Source organism: Coregonus lavaretus (assembly GCF_964263955.1).
Source record: "Coregonus lavaretus genome assembly, chromosome: 25".
Taxonomy (NCBI): Eukaryota; Metazoa; Chordata; class Actinopteri; order Salmoniformes; family Salmonidae; genus Coregonus; species Coregonus lavaretus.
The window spans coordinates 532,781-554,670 of record NC_140012.1 but is presented as its reverse complement, the minus strand read 5'-3'; the positions used below and the strand labels follow the sequence as shown (position 1 = coordinate 554,670).

General features: G+C 41.7%; 1 protein-coding gene across 1 annotated transcript in view; it reads left to right on the top strand.

Annotated features, from left to right (window-relative positions):
• Positions 1-21,890, top strand: part of nrap (nebulin-related anchoring protein) — a gene marked incomplete at both ends in the record, with an annotated part of 172,762 nt that overhangs the window by 84,088 nt on the left and 66,784 nt on the right. The window contains 13 exons of the mRNA XM_084141430.1: positions 7,714-7,911; positions 8,310-8,414; positions 8,505-8,603; positions 8,701-8,805; positions 10,159-10,266; positions 10,563-10,874; positions 11,581-11,685; positions 15,966-16,064; positions 17,292-17,396; positions 17,575-17,682; positions 19,137-19,250; positions 19,675-19,872; positions 20,325-20,429. Of these exons, the coding sequence (XP_083997556.1) occupies positions 7,714-7,911; positions 8,310-8,414; positions 8,505-8,603; positions 8,701-8,805; positions 10,159-10,266; positions 10,563-10,874; positions 11,581-11,685; positions 15,966-16,064; positions 17,292-17,396; positions 17,575-17,682; positions 19,137-19,250; positions 19,675-19,872; positions 20,325-20,429 (1,761 nt within the window). The remainder of the gene's footprint in view (positions 1-7,713; positions 7,912-8,309; positions 8,415-8,504; positions 8,604-8,700; positions 8,806-10,158; positions 10,267-10,562; positions 10,875-11,580; positions 11,686-15,965; positions 16,065-17,291; positions 17,397-17,574; positions 17,683-19,136; positions 19,251-19,674; positions 19,873-20,324; positions 20,430-21,890) is intronic.

The following is a 21,890-nucleotide window of genomic DNA, read 5'->3' as shown; positions in this document are numbered from 1 at the left end:
CTGGAGAAAAAAAATCTCACTTTGTCTGTCATAGTTGACGTGTACCTATGATGAAAATTACAGGCCTCTCTCATCTTTTTAAGTGGGAGAACATGCACAATTGGTGGCTGACTAAATACTTTTTTTCCCCACTGTAGGCAGACCAGGTGAATCCAGGTGAAGGCTATGATCCCTTATTGATGTCACTTGTTAAATCCACTTCACATCAGTGTAGATGAAAGGGAGGAGACAGGTTAAAGGACTTTCAAGCCTTGAAACAGTTGAGACATGGATTGTGTATGTGTGCCATTCGGAGGGTGAATGGGCAAGACAAAATATTTAAGTGCCTTTGAACAGGGTATGGTAGTAGGTGCCAGGCACACCGGTTTGAGTGTGTCAAGAACTGCAATGCTGCTGGGTTTTTCACGCTCAACAGTTTCCCGTTTGTATCAAGAATGGTCTCCACCCAAAGGACATCCAGACAACTTGACACAACTATGGGAAGCATTGGCGTCAATATTGGCCAGCCTCCCTGTGGAACGCTTTGGACACCTTGTGGAGTCCATGCCCCGACGAATTGAGGCTTTTCTGAGGGCAAAAAGGGGTGCAACTCAATATTAAGAAGGTGTTCCTAATGTTCTGTACACTCATATATACATTTTTTTGATAGCAGGACACTGTAAAGTGCATTATCCCTCTGAAGAGTATGAATTAGGTGGATTGAGAAGGTTTGAATCCTAAGCAACCTGCCTACTCATTGTTGGAAGTACAATAGACCAACATACACTAGCTACTGTAGTAGGTCAAAGCTGTGTGCTGGAAAAACTTGGTAGAGAATGAGTGAAGTACACATTGCACAGTTGCACTCTTGAATTTCCTTTATTTTTTGGCTTCAGATAATGCCTACTTCTCACTTAAAACATACTTTTTTGTTTTTTATTTCCATGGTTTTTACATCAGTGATTGATTATACAACATTATAATACAGCAAAACACAGCAATAAAAGTAAAGTAAAAGTACACAATAATGACCAATGTCAACAAAAATGATGTATTTGTCCCTTGCTTCAACGATGCCCAACAAACCCACAGGCTCTTTTAAGAGACACCTAATAAATTAAAATAAGCCCACAATTGCATGTGCGCACCGGTGTGTGTGTGTGTGTCGGGACTGGGGGGGGGGGTCAAAAATTGTACACGAAAGAGAATGGTCTAAATATCCCCTCCACTAGGCAAACCCAGGACCTTCAAACCCCAAGGCAGTACCATTACACTACAAACCCTGTTATCAGTGGTGTAAAGTACTTAAGTAAAAATACTTTAAAGTACTACTTAAGTAATTTTTTGGGGTATCTGTACTTTACTTTCCTATAAAATAAATTGACTACTTTTACTCCACTACATTCCTAAAGAAAATAATGTACTTTTTCCTCCATTTTCCCTGACACCCAAAAGTACTTGATACATTTTGAATGCTTAGCATGACAGGAAAATGGTCAAATTCACACACTTATCAAGATAACATCGGTGGTAATCCCTACTGCCTCTAATCTGGCGGACTCACTAAACACAAATGCTTCATTTGTATATTAAGTCTGAGTGTTGGAGTGTGCCCCAGGCTATCGTTAAAATGTAAAAAAAACAATTGTGCCGTCTGGTTTGCTTAATATAAAGAATTTGAAATGTTTTGTACTTTTACTTTAGCAATTACATTTACTTTTGATACTTAAGTATATTTAAAACCAAATACCTTTAGACTTTTTCTCAAGTAGTGACTTTCACTTTTACTTGAGTCATTTTCTATTAAGGTATCTTTACTTTTACTCGTATGACGATTGGGTACTTTTCCCACCACTGCCTGTTATAGATAGGTCAACTTGACCCACTATTTAAATGGGCAGTCTGATGATGAGAGCACACTTTTGTTCCAAAATGTTTTTGTTGTTCATTCACTCAGTACTGATTGAACGTTTATTGCTCTTGCTTGGTAAAAAAAAAAAGTCAAACAGTAAATGTTTTATTTTATTTATTTATTTAACCTTTATTTAACTAGGCAAGACAGTTAAGACTCACTAGGCAAGTCAGTTAAGACTCTGGCGGACTCACTAAACACAAATACTTCGTTTGTAAATTAAGTCTGAGTGTATATTGTCAAAATTGAGTTGTGGTGCACGATTTGGCAATACAGCGAGCTAATAGCGGGAACTGTTCCAGTCTTGTACAGTGGGGAAATAAAGTATTTAGTCAGCCACCAATTGTGCAAGTTCTCCCACTTAAAAAGATGAGAGAGGCCTGTAATTTTCATCATAGGTACACGTCAACTATGACAGACAAAATGAGATTTTTTTTCTCCAGAAAGTCACATTGTAGGATTTTTTATGAATTTATTTGCAAATTATGGTGGAAAATAAGTATTTGGTCAATAACAAAAGTTTCTCAATACTTTGTTATATACCCTTTGTTGTCAATGACACAGGTCAAACGTTTTCTGTAAGTCTTCACAAGGTTTTCACACACTGTTGCTGGTATTTTGGCCCATTCCTCCATGCAGATCTCCTCTAGAGCAGTGATGTTTTGGGGCTGTCGCTGGGCAACACAGACTTTCAACTCCCTACAAAGATTTTCTATGGGGTTGAGATCTGGAGACTGGCTAGGCCACTCCAGGACCTTGAAATGCTTCTTACGAAGCCACTCCTTCGTTGCCCGGGTGGTGTGTTTGGGATCATTGTCATGCTGAAAGACCCAGCCATGTTTAATCTTCAATGCCCTTGCTGATGGAAGGAGGTTTTCACTCAAAATCTCACGATACATGGCCCCATTCATTCTTTCCTTTACACGGATCAGTCGTCCTGGTCCCTTTGCAGAAAAACAGCCCCAAGGCATGATGTTTCCACCCCCATGCTTCACAGTAGGTATGGTGTTCTTTGGATGCAACTCAGCATTCTTTGTCCTCCAAACACGACGAGTTGAGTTTTTACCAAAAAGTTCTATTTTGGTTTCATCTGACCATATGACATTCTCCCAATCCTCTTCTGGATCATCCAAATGCACTCTAGCAAACTTCAGACGGGCCTGGACATGTACTGGCTTAAGCAGGGGGACACGTCTGGCACTGCAGGATTTGAGTCCCTGGCGGCGTAGTGTGTTACTGATGGTAGGCTTTGTTACTTTGGTCCCAGCTCTCTGCAGGTCATTCACTAGGTCCTCCCGTGTGGTTCTGGGATTTTTGCTCACCGTTCTTGTGATCATTTTGACCCCACGGGGTGAGATCTTGCGTGGAGCCCCAGATCGAGGGAGATTATCAGTGGTCTTGTATGTCTTCCATTTCCTAATAATTGCTCCCATAGTTGATTTCTTCAAACCAAGCTGCTTACCTATTGCAGATGCAGTCCTCCCAGCCTGGTGCAGGTCTACAATTTTGTTTCTAGTGTCCTTTGACAGCTCTTTGGTCTTGGCCATTTTGTCTGTCATAGTTGACGTGTACCTATGATGAAAATTACAGGCCTCTCTCATCTTTTTAAGTGGGAGAACTTGCACAATTGGTGGCTGACTAAATACTTTTTTCCCCCACTGTTTCTCCCCCTTTCACTATGACGCAGTAGCTTTCGCTTCCCCACCCGCCATTTTTAAAAAGACCCGGCGGAGCTCCATTGCCTTCTTCAATCATGCAGAGACGGGCAGCATGAAGGTCTCGTCATTGATTTTGCTGGAAAAGGGAGAAATTGTGCTTTACAATGGTATTCATATTACAGTTGACCTGGAAGTATGACATTTTTGGGGCGCTAAAATAAGATCAAATGTACGGAACAGCGCAATGTACAAAAGTGCGTTAGCTAACGTTAGCTGCTAATGTTGCGCAGCAACCGGGTTGCTCAACCCGGTTTTAGAACTCGGAGATTCGGCTGAAAATATGTTAGCATTGTCAGAAAAGCTAGAAAAAGGTAACATCAATGGTTCTTATTGGACAGAAATTTGCACGTGAGAGCGATAAAATTGTGAATTTAATAAAAACGGTTGCACCTATAAAACTTATTTAGTCCAAATGTATCTAAGTCTAATGGTCACCTTATGGACGCTGTAGTCTCGTTTTAATCCGACTTCTAGAATTTGAGCTAGGTTTGGCCAAAAAATTGTCTGACGACCCTAATCCTAACGACCCTGTCAAAAGTCAATGTCTGGTATATTGGTTCTTGGTAACGGCCGGACGGATAATTTGTATTTGTATTTGTATTTATTAAGGATCCCCATTAGCTGACGAGAGGCGGGGAGTGTGTTGCGTACCTCCAATCAAGTTGATTGGGAAATGTATATTGAGATTGGTGTCACAATGGCTTAGATATGATGGTAGATTTTAATTTGACATTAAGCTTCGACCAATGCCTACTATAGCTGCACCAACTGGCGCAACTATATTAAACTATCCTCAATGGATAAGATAAAAATCCATGCCTCCTGCCGAAAAGCCTTTAAGCCTACATTTACACATGTTGCCTTATGCTCATGGAACGAGAGATGCGATTTTATGATATCATGCTTCTGGCCTGATCCTATTTAGAAATATTGTTGTTGTTTTGATTGTTTTTTGTTTAATTTGATTTTAAACTTATTAGAAAGATTCACCGTCCATGGATTTATGTTGAAAACGTACATGGCTTGAATGCAATGCAATTTTAAATCAAATCACCACCATGCTTCATCGTAGGGATGGTGCCAGGATTTCCTCCAGACGTGGCGCTTGGCATTCAGTCCAAAGAGTTCAATCTTGGTTTCATCAGACCAGAGAATCTTGCTTCTCATGGTCTGAGAGTCTTTAGGTGCCTTTTGGCAAACTCCAAGCGGGCTGTCATGTGCCTTTTACTGAGGAGTGGCTTCCGTCTGGTCACTCTACCATAAAGGCCTGATTGGTGGAGTGTTGCAGAGATGGTTGTCCTTCTGGAAGGTTCTCCCATCTCCACAGAGCAACTCTAGAGCTCTGTCAGAATGATCATTGGGTTCTTGGTCGCCTTCCTGACCAAGGCCCTTCTCCCCCGATTGCACAGTTTGGCCGGGTCGGCAAGCTCTAGGAAGAGTCTTGGTGGTTGCAAACTTCTTCCATTTAAGAATGATGGAGGCCACTGTATTCTTGGGGACCTTTTTTGGTACCCTTCCCCAGATCTGTGCCTCGACACAATCCTGTCTCAAAGCTCTAGGGACAATTCCTTCGACCTCATGGCTTGGTTTTTGCTCTGACATGCACTGTCAACTGTGGGACCTTATATAGACAGGTGTTTGCCTTTCCAAATCATGTCCAATCAATTGAATATACTACAGGTGGACTCCAATCAAGTTGTATAAACATCTCAAGGATGATCAATGGAAACAGGATGCATCTGAGCTCTATTTTGAGTCTCAAAGCAAAGGGTCTGAATACTTATGTTAATAAGCTATTTCTGTTTTTTATTTGTAATAAATATGCAAAAATGTCTAAAAACCTGTTTTCGCTTTGTCATTATGGGGTATTGTGTGTAGATTGCTGAGGATTTTTACAAATATTTAATCCATTTTAGAGTAAGTCTGTAACGTAACAAAATGTGGAAAAAGGCAAGGGGTCTGAATACTTTCCAAAGGCACTGTATTTAGCAAATATGGGGCAGAATTTAACGAACTAGGCTATAACGGACTAACATACAAATTGGAGTTGATGACAACACAATACATAAAAGACCGTAAATACACAACTCGAAGCCACCACATATTTAGCCATGGAGCACGTTCTGATTGGCAAGTGAGGTGTCAGGCATCGACAGACCCACAACTTGTTTATTCATCAAAACCCAGTCCTTTCGCGCCACCGCCAGCTACTGCGCCCATAATTCAGATTTTGAAAATATCAAAAATATTTCTGACACACCCCCGAACCTATAGCACTACCGCCAAGGCTAAGATTTACCATTGCGTTAGGTTTGTTAAAATAGAGCCCATGGTCTTGAGTGTTTATACACAGAATACACCACAGTTACACCATATTCATCATCAGATTGCTCATCACTGTAAGGAATACGTTTTTCTAAATTGATTTACCTGTGCCTTCAGAAAGTATTCACACCCCTGGACTTTTTCCACATTTTCTTGTGTTACAGCCTGAATTTAAAATTTAAAAAAATTGTCACTGGCCTACACACAATACCCCATAATGTCAAAGTGGAATTATGTTTTTAGAAATGTGTACAAATTAATTAATTAAATGAAAAGCTGAAATGTCTTGAGTCAATTAGTATTCAACCCATTTTGTTATGGCAAGCCTAAATAGGTTCAGGAGTAAAAATGTGCTTAACAAGTCACATAATAAGTGGCATGGACTCACTGGGTGTGCAATAATAGTTTTAATATGATTTTTGAATGACTACCTCATCTCTGTACCTCACACATACAATTATCTTTAAGGTCCCTCAGTCAAGCAGTGAATTTCAAACACAGATTCAACCACAAAGACCAGGGAGGTCTTCCAGTTCCTCGCAAGGAAGGGCACCTATTGGTAGACGGGTTAAAAAAAAGCAGACATTGAATATCCCTTTGAGCATGGTGAAGTTATTAATTACACTTTGAATGGTGTATCAATACACCCAGTCACTACAAAGATACAGGTGTCCTTCCTAACTCAGTTGCCGGAGAGGAAGGAAAGCGCTCATGGATTTCACAATGAGGCCAATGGTGACTTTAAAACAGTTACCGAGTTGAATGGCTGTGATAGGAGAAAACTGTGTATGGATCAACAACATTGTAGTTAGTCCACAATACTAACCTAATTGACAGAGTGAAAAGAAGGAAGCCTGTACAGAATATAAATATTCCAAAACATGCATCCTGTTTGCAACAAGGCACTAAAGTAATACTGCAATAAATGTGGCAAAGCAATTCACTTTTTGTCCTAAATACAAAGTGTATAAAAAAATTAACGGATTGGAGCTAAGCAAAATCCTAGAGGAAAATCTGGTTGTCTGCTTTCCACCAGACACTGGGAGATGAATTCACATTTCAGCAGAACAATAACCTAAAACACAAGGCCAAATCTACACTGGAGTTGCTTACCAAGAAGACAGTGAATGTTCTTGAGTGGCCGAGTTACAGTTAAATCTACTTAAAAATCTATGGCAAGACCTGAAAATGGTTGTCTAGCAATGATCAACAACCAATTTGACAGAGCTTGAAGAATTTTGAAAAGAATAATGGGCAAATGCTGCAAAATCCAGGCGTGGAAAGCTCTTAGAGACTTACACAGAAATACTCACAGCTGTAATTGCTGCTAAAGGTGCTTCTACAAAGTATTCACTCAGGGGTGTGAATTATATATTTCTGTATTTCATTTTCAATAAATGAGCAAACATTTACTTCGTCATTATGAGGTATTGTGTCTAGATGGGTGATAGAAAAAAATCGATTTAATCTATTTTGAATTCAGGCTGTAACAAAACAAAATGTGGAATAAGTCAAGGGGTATAAATACTTTCTGAAGGCACTGTAAATTGTAATTTTTTTAAACAATACTATTGTCACTTACAGCACACAGTTCACAAAACCCTCTAAATGATGCACAGTGTACAACACACACACACACACACACACACACACACACACACACACACACACACACACACACACATCAACCCCAACACGTCAGAAAATTCTCAACCTCCTGATTCTCAATCTCCTCCCTCATTCCGTCTATCTCTCTGTTATCCACAACAATCCCAACAGATTGAGTACAAGAAGAACTCCAAGGAGAACCAGTCCCAGTTCAGCATGTCGATGGGCGTGCTCAACCTGAGCCATGCTAAAAAAGCCCAGGCCCTTGCCAGCGACCTGGACTACAGGACGAAGCTCCACCACTACACCATCCTATCCGACGACATCCAAGTACAGCAGGCCAAAAAGGCGTATAACCTGCAGAGCGAGGTGAGGCAGAGATTGGTGGGCCATGGGGTGGGCCACTGGTGTTGGTGGAGAGGTCTATGTGTGTTTTATAGACTAAAATGAACAGCTTATCCTCTCATGAAGATAATAGAATTTGAGTGCCAATATTTAAAGTGGTAATAATCAGACAGTTTTGGTCTTATAATTGAACAGTCATAAGGTATGTTTGAATTGACTTGAGATCTTCAGGGTTGAGGTAAGGTGAGAGGGTCGGGAGAGCAAGGGGAAGGTGAATACGGATTTAGGAAAATATCTATATGGGTGTTATTCAAGTTAGTGTTTACTATCAAATATGAATGAATTGTGAATTGTCTCTTTTTCGGTCTCTCTCCTCGCTCTCTCTCTCACTCACTCACTCACTCACTGTCTCTCACTCTCAGAATCAATACCGTTCAGATCTGAACTGGATGAAGGGAGTTGGCTGGGAGGCTGATGGATGTCTGAATGTGACCCAAGCCAAGAAGGCTGGAGAGCTTCTCAGTGATGTCAGTATAATAGGGTAGAGAATGTGTATATTATTATATTTATTATTTTGTTTCTTTAGTGTTGACTCCTCATTTTATTTCCTCTCACAGAAGAAGTACCGTCAGAATGTGGAGAACGTCAAGTTCACCCAGGTGGCAGATACTCCCTCTATCAAACACGCCAAGAAGAGCCAGGAGCTGCAGAGCAAGGTGAGGCTGGCTGTTCATTTGCTATAACCCTGTCCTGCTCATTTCTCATTGGCTGTATTCAGTCAGCTGGTGTTTGATTGGCTGTTTCTCCCTTCAGCTAACGTATAAGGCGGGCAACGAGCAGATGATGCACCAGTACACCATGGATAAAGATGAGCCACTCTTCAGGCAGGCCAAAGCCAATGCAGACCTCCTCAGTGGGGTAAGGACTCTGGCAGACAGGCAGACAGTACAAGCTCTGATTGACCAGAGCTGTGTTCGAATACCCATACTAACATAGTGTATACTACATATTTAATGAGTATATACTACATACTATATACTATTAGTTAATTTTAGTATACTGAAAACGAACGGTATCCTTTCAGTTGTGCTTCCCCTGTCTACCTGAAGTTGATGCTGTTGCTATGCAACCTCTTGCTAGCTTGTTAGCATAACAAAAGACTAGCTAGACATTTTACGATTTCGGTTGTGTTCGTAAATTCAATCTGTAGTGCCAGAGTGCGCTCAGAGTGCGCTCTGGGCGTTCGTAAATCAAGAGCGTTGTCAGATTGTCCATTCGTAAATTCAGAGCGTTTCGCTCTTGGAGCGCGTAACTGGACGCTCTGGCCGAGGAGAAGGGTTGATCCGAGCGTTCTGACCTCACAACAGAGTCAAGCACCCAAGCTAACTGGCTAACGTTGGCTAGCTTGCTAGCTATTTCCAGACACAAATGAGAGAACACCTCACTCTGACCATTTTACTTGCCCTAGAAGAGCTGGTTAGGCTGTTTATGCTATCCAGAGTGTTGGTGACTGTAACTGTGCTTCTGGCAGCAATTTTTTAATATATGTTTTTGCAGATGTTTACTGACACTGGCCATATTCAAAGGGTGTTGAGCGATTGAGTATATAACGACTATACCACTTAGCTAAGAATGACATGAATAATCAAGTCAATAAACGTTGGGTAGTTAGTTAGTTAGATTATATTTAATATACTGCCTGGCAAGTTAAATGTATTAGTAGCCAACTAACGTTAGGTAACTAGCTAACATACCGGTACATACTGCTATAATGCTATGCGGTTCGTAAGGATAGTGTAGCTAACAAATTGTCAGCCAACATAACGTGTAACGTAACTTATTTGAAAAGTCATTACTTTATTACATTGCTCAACATTTTCTTAACATTTGTCATGATTAGTTAAAGCAATGAATTTGTATCCGCTCTCGTCGGACTTCGGCTGCATATTTTCCTCCATTTTCTTCAAATCTGAAAACGTTGTGAAGTCACGCCCATTTTCTGAAGAATTGTATTATGGGCCCTAAAAGCACGGAAATGGTGTCCACTGCTTGTATACGTCGTATTCAGGCGAATTTATTACGACATCCGGGATCTTTTGGCATACTAACTATATCCATACTATGACCAATAAGCATACTACATACTCAATTTACGTCACAAATAGTATGGTTAGTGCGGTTAGTATGAGTATTAGAACACAGCTCAGGGCAATTTACAATTCATGTCTGTCTGTTAACATGTTTCATCATTTGCTCTTGTTCTCATTTCAGAAAGTGTATAAGAGGAGCTGGGAGCAACAGCGAGAGAAGGGCTTTGAGTTGCGCATGGACTCCCTGTCCATCCTCACAGCCAAGGCTAAAAGAGACCTGGCCAGTAACGTGAGTTACCCTCTTTATGTATTTATGAACCTTTATTTGACCAGGTACCAGGCATAGCACTACGCTAAGTATCTCTGTGACTCACTGAAATGCATTGATACAAGAAGAGCAGCAACATTATCACAAATGCTAATTTTAAGTAGATCCTTATAAAGGATGTGGTTGGTCAAAACACCAATCAGAAAGGGTATGGTAGGCAGGGATTAGTCCCAGAAGTTAGTGTTAGGGGTGGGGCTAAATGTCATTTTAAAGGATCTCTTCTAACGGCCACTAATGAGAAATCTCTGACTGGCCAGGTGAAATACAAGGAGAAGTACGAGCAGGCTAAGGGGAAGATGATCGGGGTGAAGACGGTCACTGACGACTCTCAGATGGCCCACTCGGCTCTGGCCACCCGGCTGCAGAGTGATCGCCATTACAGAAAGGAGTACGAGGACACTAAGACCAAGCATAGTGCCTCTTTGGACATGTTGACCCTGACCCACGCCAAGAAGGCCCAGGATCTGGCAACCGAGACCAACTACAGGACCTTCCTGCACAAGTACACAACCCTGCCCGGCGACATGAAGGTGGCCTGGGCCAAGAAGGCCTACGGACTACTGAGTGATGTAAGTTTTACCTGCTGGGACCACATTTCCCAGCACTCTCAATCATGTAAGTCACATGCTGTCACAGCCTATCGGAGTAATAGTAAATATAAAATCAGAAAAACGCTCATGCCAGCTTCCAAGTCGTAAATACAAATCCATCAAAAGTCTGATCCCTGACTTTCCCTATATGCTGAACGCTGACGTCACCTACTACCATGGAAATTACTTTGATGACAGCATTTTTGGGCAGTTAAATACAACAAAACATGTTTTATTTTTTTTACAATCTATTTATGTTTTTTTAACACTATAATTTGATTGCGAGCCGCGTGATAGCTGTATTTGTAGTTTATGTTTGCTGTAGCTAGTTAGTCGTTAGTGTTCTCAACGAGTTCGAAGCAAGTGAACACTCCCAAGTTGTTGCTCCAAGTTGACAATCGTTCCTCTGATAACTCCGTTATGAATGCAGCATCAGAACAACTAAAGCACCAGGAAAGTCTGCTGGCATTTTTCTCCTTTACCCTAAATACACATATCATTATATCATAGACATTGAAGGTTATTTGCATATGGAAATGTTACAGATGGAATGCACCTTTTAATGGAATTGTATTTCATGTATTAATTAACTTAGCATGTGTTTAACCAGGCAAGTCAGTTAAGAACAAATTAGTATTTAAAATGACGAACTGGCATGAGAGCTGTTCCTTTTTTGTGTATTCAGAAACAGTACAGGTCGGATCGGAACTGGATGAAGGGTGTGGGCTGGGTGGCAGCAGATTTCCTGTGTGTGAAACACGCAAAGAAGGCTGGAGAGCTCGTTAGCGAGGTAACATTTAAATCCTTAACCTAGAAAAGAATGCTCAATATTAGGTCAATGAGGTCTTCGTTCACTGCTGGAAATACTAAGTTGCACCAAACTAAAACACTTGATATACAGGGGAATAGAGAACATACTGCATGACTGTGTTAAGAATCGCATACTTCCATACTTAAGTAGACTATATATATATGACGTTCAGTATATAGAATGCAAGGAAGTATGCTCATTTTAATGGTGGAAAGACCTGGATGCAGTTGTGAAAGTGCAGCATGTATCATTGCATAACAGCTACTACAGGGTGGTGGTACAGATATACACTACCGGTCAAATGTTTTAGAACACCTACTCATTCAAGAGTTTTTCTTTATTTTTTACTATTTTCAACATTGTAGAATCATAGTGAAGACATCAAAACTATGAGATAACACATGGAATCAAGTAGTACCCAAAAAAGTTTTTTATATTTCAGATTCTTCAAAGCAGGCACTCTTTGCCTTGATGACAGTTTTGCACACTCTTGGCATTCTCTCAACCAGCTTCACCTGGAATGCTTTTCCAACAGTCTTGAAGGAGTTCCCACATATGCTGAGCACTTGCTTTTCCTTCATTCTACGGTCCGACTCATCCCAAACCATCTCAATTTGGTTGAGGTCAGGGGATTGTGGAGGCCAGGTCATCTGATGCAGCACTCCATCACCCTCCTTCTTGGTAAAATAGCCCTTACACAGCCTGGAGGTGTGTTGGGTCATTGTCCTGTTGAAAAACAAATGATAGTCCCACTAAGCCCAAAACAGATGGGATGGTGTATCGCTGCAGAATGCTGTGGTAGCCATACTGGTTAAGTGTGCCTTGAATTCTAAATAAATCACAGACAGTGTCACCAGCAAAGCACACCCACACCATCACACCTCCTCCTCCATGCTTTACGGTTGGAAATACACATGCAGAGATCATCCGTTCACCCACACCGCGTCTCACAAAGACACGGCGGTTGGAACCAAAAATCTCAAATTTGGACTCCACCGGTCTAATGTCCATTGCTCGTGTTTCTTGGCCCAAGCAAGTCTCTTCTTATTGGTGTCCTTTAGTAGTGGTTTCTTTGGAGCAATTCGACCATGAAGGCCTGATTCACACAGTCTCCTCTGAACAGTTGATGTTGAGATGTGTCTGTTACTTGAACTCTGTGAAGCATTTATTTGGGCTGCAATTTCTGAGGCTGGTAACTCTGAGGAACTTATCCTCTGCAGCAGAGGTAACTCTGGGTGTTCCATTCCTGTGGCGGTCCTCATGAGAGCCAGTTTCATCATAGCGCTTGATGGTTTTTGCGACTGCACTTGAAGAAACTTCTTGAAATTTCCCGTATTGACTGACCTTAATGTCTTAAAGTAATGATGGACTGTTGTTTCTCTTTGTTTATTTGAGCTGTTCCAGCCATAATATGGACTTGGTATTTTACCAAATAGGGCTATCTTTTGTATACCCCCCTACCTTGTCACAACACAACTGATTGGCTCAAACACATTAAGAAGGAAAGAAATTCCACAAATTAACTTTTAAGAAGGCACACCTGTTAATTGAAATGCATTCCAGGTGACTACCTCATGAAGCTGGTTGAGAGAATGCCAAGAGTGTGCAAACCTTGCAAATAGCATTACTGGGAGATCTGAAAAGTCATAGTCAATCGATCAATAATATAATAATACTAGCAAAAATGTTTATTTTCAATTCACAATCTGTAGAAACAATGAGAATAGAAAGGTTCAGAGCTTTTGTAAAAAATCACAGTACAGTTGAAAAATATATGGCAAATAGAAATCCTATATGGATGGTGTTAAGAGATAGATGGGTGGTGTTGAATGGAGTTGAAGGATGGGACTAATAACAACTAACAACAAATAATAACAAGATAACTAATAGTGTAGGCACGCTGTGTCCATAATAAGTGTATGGCATATAGAAGCAAGCCGGATGGACATCATCATGATGATTGGAGAGGTTGAGAGTAGAAGAAGTTCAGGAGAAAAAACAAACAAAATATAATTATTGTAAAATTGACTGTGTCCATAAAATGTATATAGTAAGTATAAGCTGGAAGTAGAGGCCTAAGCATTGTTGTTCACTAGTTTACTCCAAGTAGGGAAAGGGTGGTGGGGTTGGAAAGTAATAAAGGGGAACATATATATTTTTTAAAGGATGTGTATGTGTATGTATGTATATGTGTATATGTATATGTGTATGTGATACAGTGGGGGAAAAAAGTATTTAGTCAGCCACCAATTGTGCAAGTTCTCCCACTTAAAAAGATGAGAGAGGCCTGTAATTTTCATCATAGGTACACGTCAACTATGACAGACAAAATGAGAAAAAAAAATCCAGAAAATCACATTGTAGGATTTTTAATGAATTTATTTGCAAATTATGGTGGAAAATAAGTATTTGGTCAATAACAAAAGTTTCTCAATACTTTGTTATATACCCTTTGTTGGCAATGACACAGGTCAAACGTTTTCTGTAAGTCTTCACAAGGTTTTCACACACTGTTGCTGGTATTTTGGCCCATTCCTCCATGCAGATCTCCTCTAGAGCAGTGATGTTTTGGGGCTGTCGCTGGGCAACACGGACTTTCAACTCCCTCCAAAGATTTTCTATGGGGTTGAGATCTGGAGACTCCAGGACCTTGAAATGCTTCTTACGAAGCCACTCCTTCGTTGCCCGGGTGGTGTGTTTGGGATCATTGTCATGCTGAAAGACCCAGCCACGTTTCATCTTCAATGCCCTTGCTGATGGAAGGAGGTTTTCACTCAAAATCTCACGATACATGGCCCCATTCATTCTTTCCTTTACACGGATCAGTCGTCCTGGTCCCTTTGCAGAAAAACAGCCCCAAAGCATGACGTTTCCACCCCCATGCTTCACAGTAGGTATGGTGTTCTTTGGATGCAACTCAGCATTCTTTGTCCTCCAAACACGACGAGTTGAGTTTTTACCAAAAAGTTATATTTTGGTTTCATCTGACCATATGACATTCTCCCAATCCTCTTCTGGATGCACTCTAGCAAACTTCAGACGGGCCTGGACATGTACTGGCTTAAGCAGGGGGACACGTCTAGCACTGCAGGATTTGAGTCCCTGGCGGCGTAGTATGTTACTGATGGTAGGCTTTGTTACTTTGGTCCCAGCTCTCTGCAGGTCATTCACTAGGTCCCCCCGTGTGGTACTGGGATTTTTGCTCACCGTTCTTGTGATCATTTTGACCCACGGGGTGAGATCTTGCGTGGAGCCCCAGATCGAGGGAGATTATCAGTGGTCTTGTATGTCTTCCATTTCCTAATAATTGCTCCCACAGCTGATTTCTTCAAACCAAGCTGCTTACCTATTGCAGATTCAGTCTTCCCAGCCTGGTGCAGGTCTACAATTTTGTTTCTGGTGTCCTTTGACAGCTCTTTGGTCTTGGCCATAATGGAGTTTGGAGTGTGACTGTTTGAGGTTGTGGACAGGTGTCTTTTATACTGATAACAAGTTCAAACAGGTGCCATTAATACAGGTAACGAGTGGAGGACAGAGGAGCCTCTTAAAGAAGAAGTTACAGGTCTGTGAGAGCCAGAAATCTTGCTTGTTTGTAGGTGACCAAATACTTATTTTCCACCATAATTTGCAAATAAATTCATTAAAAATCCTACAATGTGATTTTCTGGATTTTCTTTTCTCAATTTGTCTGTCATAGTTGACGTGTACCTATGATGAAAATTACAGGCCTCTCTCATCTTTTTAAGTGGGAGAACTTGCACAATTGGTGGCTGACTAAATACTTTTTTTCCCCACTGTGTATATATATATATATATATATATAAACATGGGGGATTGGAAGTGATGCAGACAATTACATTGATGGAAGTTGCAATATTAAGCTGATCTACTCCCTTAAAAACAAAAAACAAAGCTGTCATCAAGGCAAAGGGTGGCTATTTGAAGAATCTATACTGAGACTGATAAGGGGATATGTCCCAGGTGTGTGTGAAAAACAAGACAAAACAAATGGAATGATGAAAAGAGGAGCAGCAGTGGCTAGACGGCCGGTGACGACAAACACCGAAGCCAGCCCGAACAAGGAGATGAGGCAGCTTCGGAGGGAGTCGTGACACTAGCTCTTATTTGCTTTAACGTCTTTTATTTTATTGTTTTACTGTAAAGTGTGTTTAGATTTTAAATGCATTTTTAATCAAGTTTGATTTAATTTAATTTACTATTCATTTCACATACTGTGCTTCATCTGTGTTGTTTTCCAGAAAAAGTACCGTCAACATGTCAGCGATCTGAAGTTCACCAGCGTGGAGGACACTCCCGAGATGGTCCAGGCCAAACTCAGCAACAAACTGGCCCTAGACGTAAGCCCACCAGTCATCTATACATAGGGGCTAAAAAGCGACACTACTTAAACTCTGGGCGGTTGCTTTGGACCCGATAACCCATGTGCACTAACTCCGTCTATTACGGTCAAACATTTTAATAAATGACATACCATTCAAAAGCTACAGCGATTTCCTTTTTGGAATCGAACTCAAATCTTACTGCTGGCAACGCCATAAGCATGCATCCCCACCCCCCCTCCCCCCACAGGCTATTTATCATGCATTATGAATATGATCAATGAGGTCAAGTGCTGCAAAAATGCAAAACATTTGTATCTATGGAAAGGGTACACCCTGGTGGTCATCTTAAGGCAATGCATTTCTTTATCCATTGAGATGACATCACTTACCTTGTAAATAGTTGGAATTTTCCTCGCCTGTCTGTGTTAGTTATTTTTTAAACAAACTCAATAACTCACAAGCCCTGATCACTAGGGCCATTTTAAAATGTCACCCATCAAAATCCATTACGACAATTGTCCACCTGTGTGTGTATTACCCAACTAGAATAATCTGGTTATTCATACCCCTTGACTTTTTCCATATTTTGTTGTGTTACAGCCTGAATTTAAAATTGATTACATTTAGATTTTGTTTGTCACTGGCCTACACACAATACCCCATAATGTCAAAGTGGAATCATGTTTATTTTTATTTTTATGTCATATCAACAGGGTATATATCTTTCATATTGAGATGATGCCTTGCACATACAATACAATTTATAGGAGCCTACATGTTGAAGCCATCTAGAACTATTTGTACTGCAAACACAGCAAACATATTTAGCAAAACAGGATGCATACTACTGTTGCTATTATTAGTTACTGTATCCTATTTAATAAACAGTATCCATCCACAGTGGACTAGGACAAGAATATTCTGTGCCCTCCAGCCGAATTGGAATTGATGATAACTCAACGACCGTCAATAGCATACACAACTTGAGACAACCGCATGCAGAATTAAGCCATGGAAAAACGTTGATTGGCCAGTGAGTGGTCAAGCCCTCATCACACCTACAACTTATTTATTTATCAAAACCATTTTGCGCTACCTGCTGTGAAAATAGCAACAACAAAGAAATATAGCCCTGAACATATCATTTCTCTCAGACCAGAAAAGGTATAATTCATTGTAGGACTGTAGAATGGTTTTGTGATCGCAACGAGGTTGACCTGATGTGATCCTCTTGCTTTTCAGAGGCTGTACAGGGAAAAGGGGGAACATGTGAAGCACAACTACACACTCTCCGGAGATCTGCCTGAACACGTGCAGGCCAAGCTCAATGCCATGAACATCAGTGAGGTCAGGGCTCTAATAGAGTGCTGCCTATTCATCCATCCATTGATCCATTCATTTACCCATTCATCTCTCACTTGGTTTCGCTGAGAAGTCAAGCAAATGTGGATTGTTTTGTTCTGATTACTTATCATTGGCTCCATTTGTGCCGGTGGTTTACAGACTGAATTGTTTGTGTTGGCAGACCCGCTATAAGGAGTCGTGGACTAAAATCAGAGATGGTGGCTACAAGCTCCGTTTGGATGCCATTCCCTTCCAGTCAGCCAAAGCATCTGGGAACATACTTAGTGGCGTGAGTCTTCTTTTACATCATATATAATGTTATTATATTGCATATAAAGAAAGACCATGAAAAACAATATTTTCATGAATTAAACATGCTGTATGTATTTTACAGTGCATTCTGAAAATATTCAGACCCTTTCACTTTTTCCACATTGTTACTTTACAGCCTTATTCTAAAATGGATTAAATAAATGTTTTCCCTCATCAATCTACACACAATACCCCATAATGGTAATGCGAAAACAGGTTACTTATTTACATAAGTATTCAAACCTTTTGCTATGAGACTCGAAATTGAGCTCTGGTGCATCCTGTAGAAAGCTCTTGTGCATCCTGTAGAATTGTCTGTAGAGCTCCGAGACAGGATTGTGTCGAGGCATAGATCTGGGGAAGGGTACCAAAAAACTTCTGCAGCATCGAAGGTCCCCAAGAACACAGTGGCCTCCATTATTCTTAAATGGAAGAAGTTTGGAACCACCAAGACTCTTCCTAGAGCTGGACGCCCGGCCAAACTGAGCAATCGGGGGAGAAGGGCCTTAGTCAGGGAGATGACCAAGAACCTGATGGTCACTCTGACAGAGCTCCAGAGTTCCTCTGTGGAGATGGGAGAACCTTCCAGCAGGACAGCCATCTCTGCAGCACTCCACCAAGTCAGGCCTTTATGGTAGAGTGGCCAGACAGAAGCCACTCCTCAGTAAAAGGCACATGACAGCCCGCTTGGAGTTTGCCAAAAGGCACCTAAAGGACTCTCAGACCATGAGAAACAAGATTATCTGGTCTGATGAAACCAAGATTGACCTATTTGGCCTGAATGCCAAGCTTCAAGTCTGGTGGTGGCAGCATCATGCTGTGGGGATGTTTTTCAGCGGCAGGCACTGGGAGACTAGTCAGGATCGAGGGAATAATGAATGGAGCAAAGTACAGAGAGATCCTTGATGAAAACCTGCTCCAGAGCGCTTAGGACCTCAGACTGGGGCGAAGGTTCACCTTCCAACAGGACAACAACCCTAAGCACACAGCCAAGACAACGCAGGAGTGGTTTCGGGAAAAGTCTCTGAATGTCCTTGAGTGGCCCAGCCAGAGCCCAAACTTGAAATCCGATCGAACATCTCTGGAGAGACCTGAAAATAGCTGTGCATCCAACCTGACACAGCTTGAGAGGATCTGCAGAGAAGAATGGGAGAAACTCCCCAAATACAGGTGTGTCAAGTTTGTAGCATCATACCCTAGAAGACTCGAGGCTGGAATCGCTGCAAAAGATGCTTCAACAAATTACTGAGTAAAGGGTCTGAATACTTTTGGGTAAAATAATACATGCATCAACAAGATGTGCATTTGATTCCAGACTATATAATTTAAAAGCATTATTTAAACACGTATTTCCAAAGTGATCCTCTCGGCGAAACATCTGAACATTCAGTACATAACACATACTGTACGTATATGGAACATTTGTTATAGCACAAGTACAAGGAGCAGTTTGAGAAGACCAAGGGGCATATGATCGGACTGAAGGGACTGGAGGACGACATGAACATGTCTCACTCTGTGAATGCCAGCAAACTGCAGAGTGACGTGAGTACCAGCTCAACATGAGCAATGGGTTTGTATGAGAGTAATATGGGAGTATAGGGTGTAGTATGAAAGGGAGTGATCGGAGTGTAGATTAATACACTTCACACCGTAAGGCAGTGTTTCTCAACCAATTCCTGGTGGAAACCCCCAGGGGTGTGTTCTAGCCCAGCAACAATCCATCTGATTAAACTATTACCAAGCCCTTGATTAATTGAATCAGGTGTGTTTGTGTTGGTCTAGAGACAAAATGTGCACACCCTGATGCTCAATCACAAATGGATTGAAAAAGACTGCAAAACGTTAAATGTTGAGTGTATTGAAATGGTGTAGTGCGAGTGCTGAATGGGGACATGCACTGTTAGAGTATACAGTGTTATCGAATTGTATTCTCTCTCCCTCTCTCTTTCTCTCTCTCATTTTGCAGATCAAGTATAAGCAGGACTCTGTGAATAAGCGCTCTCAGTACCATCTTTCTATGGACATGTTGGAGGTGGCCCATGCTAAAAAAGCCCAGGCCCTGGCCAGTGAGCAGGACTACCGGCTTACACTCCACCAGTACACCAGTCTGCCTGATGACATGAAGGTGCAGGCCGCTAAGAGAGCCTACCAACTACAGAGCGAGGTAACAACATCCCCTCACCAGGGGTGTATTCACTAGGAACCAAATGGCCGAAACTGGTAGGGACCTGAATTTGTCCAATAAGAAACTCTTGTTCTCATTGAAAAACGTTATGCTATGGTTTTCTACAGTGTACTCCAATGAATACAACCCAGCTTACCAGTAACTTTCTCCCACTGTAGATGCTATTTGCGCAGTTAATCATATTTTGATATAGAATTAAAATATAAAAAACTTTTATCATGTCAGAACGTTTCTAGAACAATAAGACAGTCAAATAAAAGATATTCCCAACAGTTTTCAAAGAACATTCAAAGCACATTGAAAACTCTTTTGTGTACTGTGTTCGATAGTTTGTTAGATAGCAGTGCACTACTTTGAGTATTAAACCGATCATTTTGTTTGTGTGTGCGTGTGTGCACGCTTGCGTGTGTGTGCATGCATGTGGCCCTTAGAAAGTGTACCGCTCTGACCTGAACTACCTGCGTGGTGTAGCCTGGATCAGCACCGGGGCCATCCAGATGGAGGGCTCCAAGAGGGCCACAGACCTTATCAGTGAGGTGAGTCAAACTTCACTCCTCTCTAGCTCCGTCTCTTGGGGTTACGATCCACTTACTCTGTCCTTAGCTGCCACCCAGGGGATACTTGGTCCAGAATTAAATCAAAGGCGAGTACGCGACAAGCGCATTGTACTTGACTCCGCAGAGCTTACCATGAATGCGATAGTGCCTTTAAAAGGTGCATTGTCAGTACCATTTAGGAAACTGCTCTAGCCCTCTGACCATCTTTCAAATGAGAGTCTAAGCTGAGGTCCTGACTCTCTGTGGTCACTAAATATACCATTGGACTTATTGTTTAAGTATAGTATGTTAACCATAGAAATAGAATGTTGAAATGTATACGTAAATGTATGCAGTGCAAACATGACTGAAAGTTGATTTGGATAAAAGTGTCTGCTAAATGGCATTTATTATTATTATTATTATTAGATATTAAATTGTTTCACCATCACAGACTCTAGGCTTTTTCAGCTGGCGCTAAGGCAGTGCTCTTGTCAAACGCATGTTAGTTGGCAATTTTGGCATGTAACAACTGGCACTCTGGCATATCCCACCACTTGCACCAGGTTCGGCAATTTACCTGTCTAGCATCATCTCGCTTTCGCTGAGATGAGAAGGGTGGCAATATTTGAGGTGTGTCCTTAAAAACAAGTGCAAAATTGACCCATCGAAAGCAGGTCCTAGCGGTAACACGGTTGGTAATGGCATGGATTTTTAGAGTGGAAGCGCAGCCTATCCAGCCGTGAAGCACAGTGCACATATGCTCATGGAACACTTGAGTCATTATTGTGCGCTCTAGAAAACAACATATACTTTGTATTACCCACATTCAATACTTATAAGAGTTTTCTGCAGAACAATGAAAGCAGACTGTAGTTCAGTCTGGGGGGGCCTCCCGAGTGGCGCAGCGGTCTAAGGCACTGCATCGCAGTGCTAGAGGCGTCACTACAGACCCGGGTTCGATCCCGGGCTGTATCACAACCGTCCGTGATCGGGAGTCCCATAGGGCGGCGCACAATTGGCCCAGCGTCGTCCGGGTTAGGGGAGGACTTGGCCGGGGGGGCTTTACTTGGCTCATCGCGCTCTAGCGACTCCTTGTGGTGGGCCGGGCTCCTGCAGGCTGACCTCGATCGTCATTTGAACTGTGTTTCCTCCGACACATTGCTGCGGCTGGGTTAAGCGGGCGGGTGTTAAGAAGCACGGTTTGTCGGGTCATGTTTCGGAGGACGCATGACTCGACCTTCGCCTCCAGAGCCTGTTGGGGAGCTGCAGCGATGAGACAAGATCGAAATCGGGGAGAGAAAAAAAAAATATATATAATAAAAAATTGATCACATTTGGCAGTAGCAAAACAGTGAGCAGACAGCCCATGTTTTATGTGCGTAAAACCCCCTCCATGTACATGTCCATATGCCCATCATGGAAAAACTTGTGTTCATAGATTTATTTGTATGTGGCTGT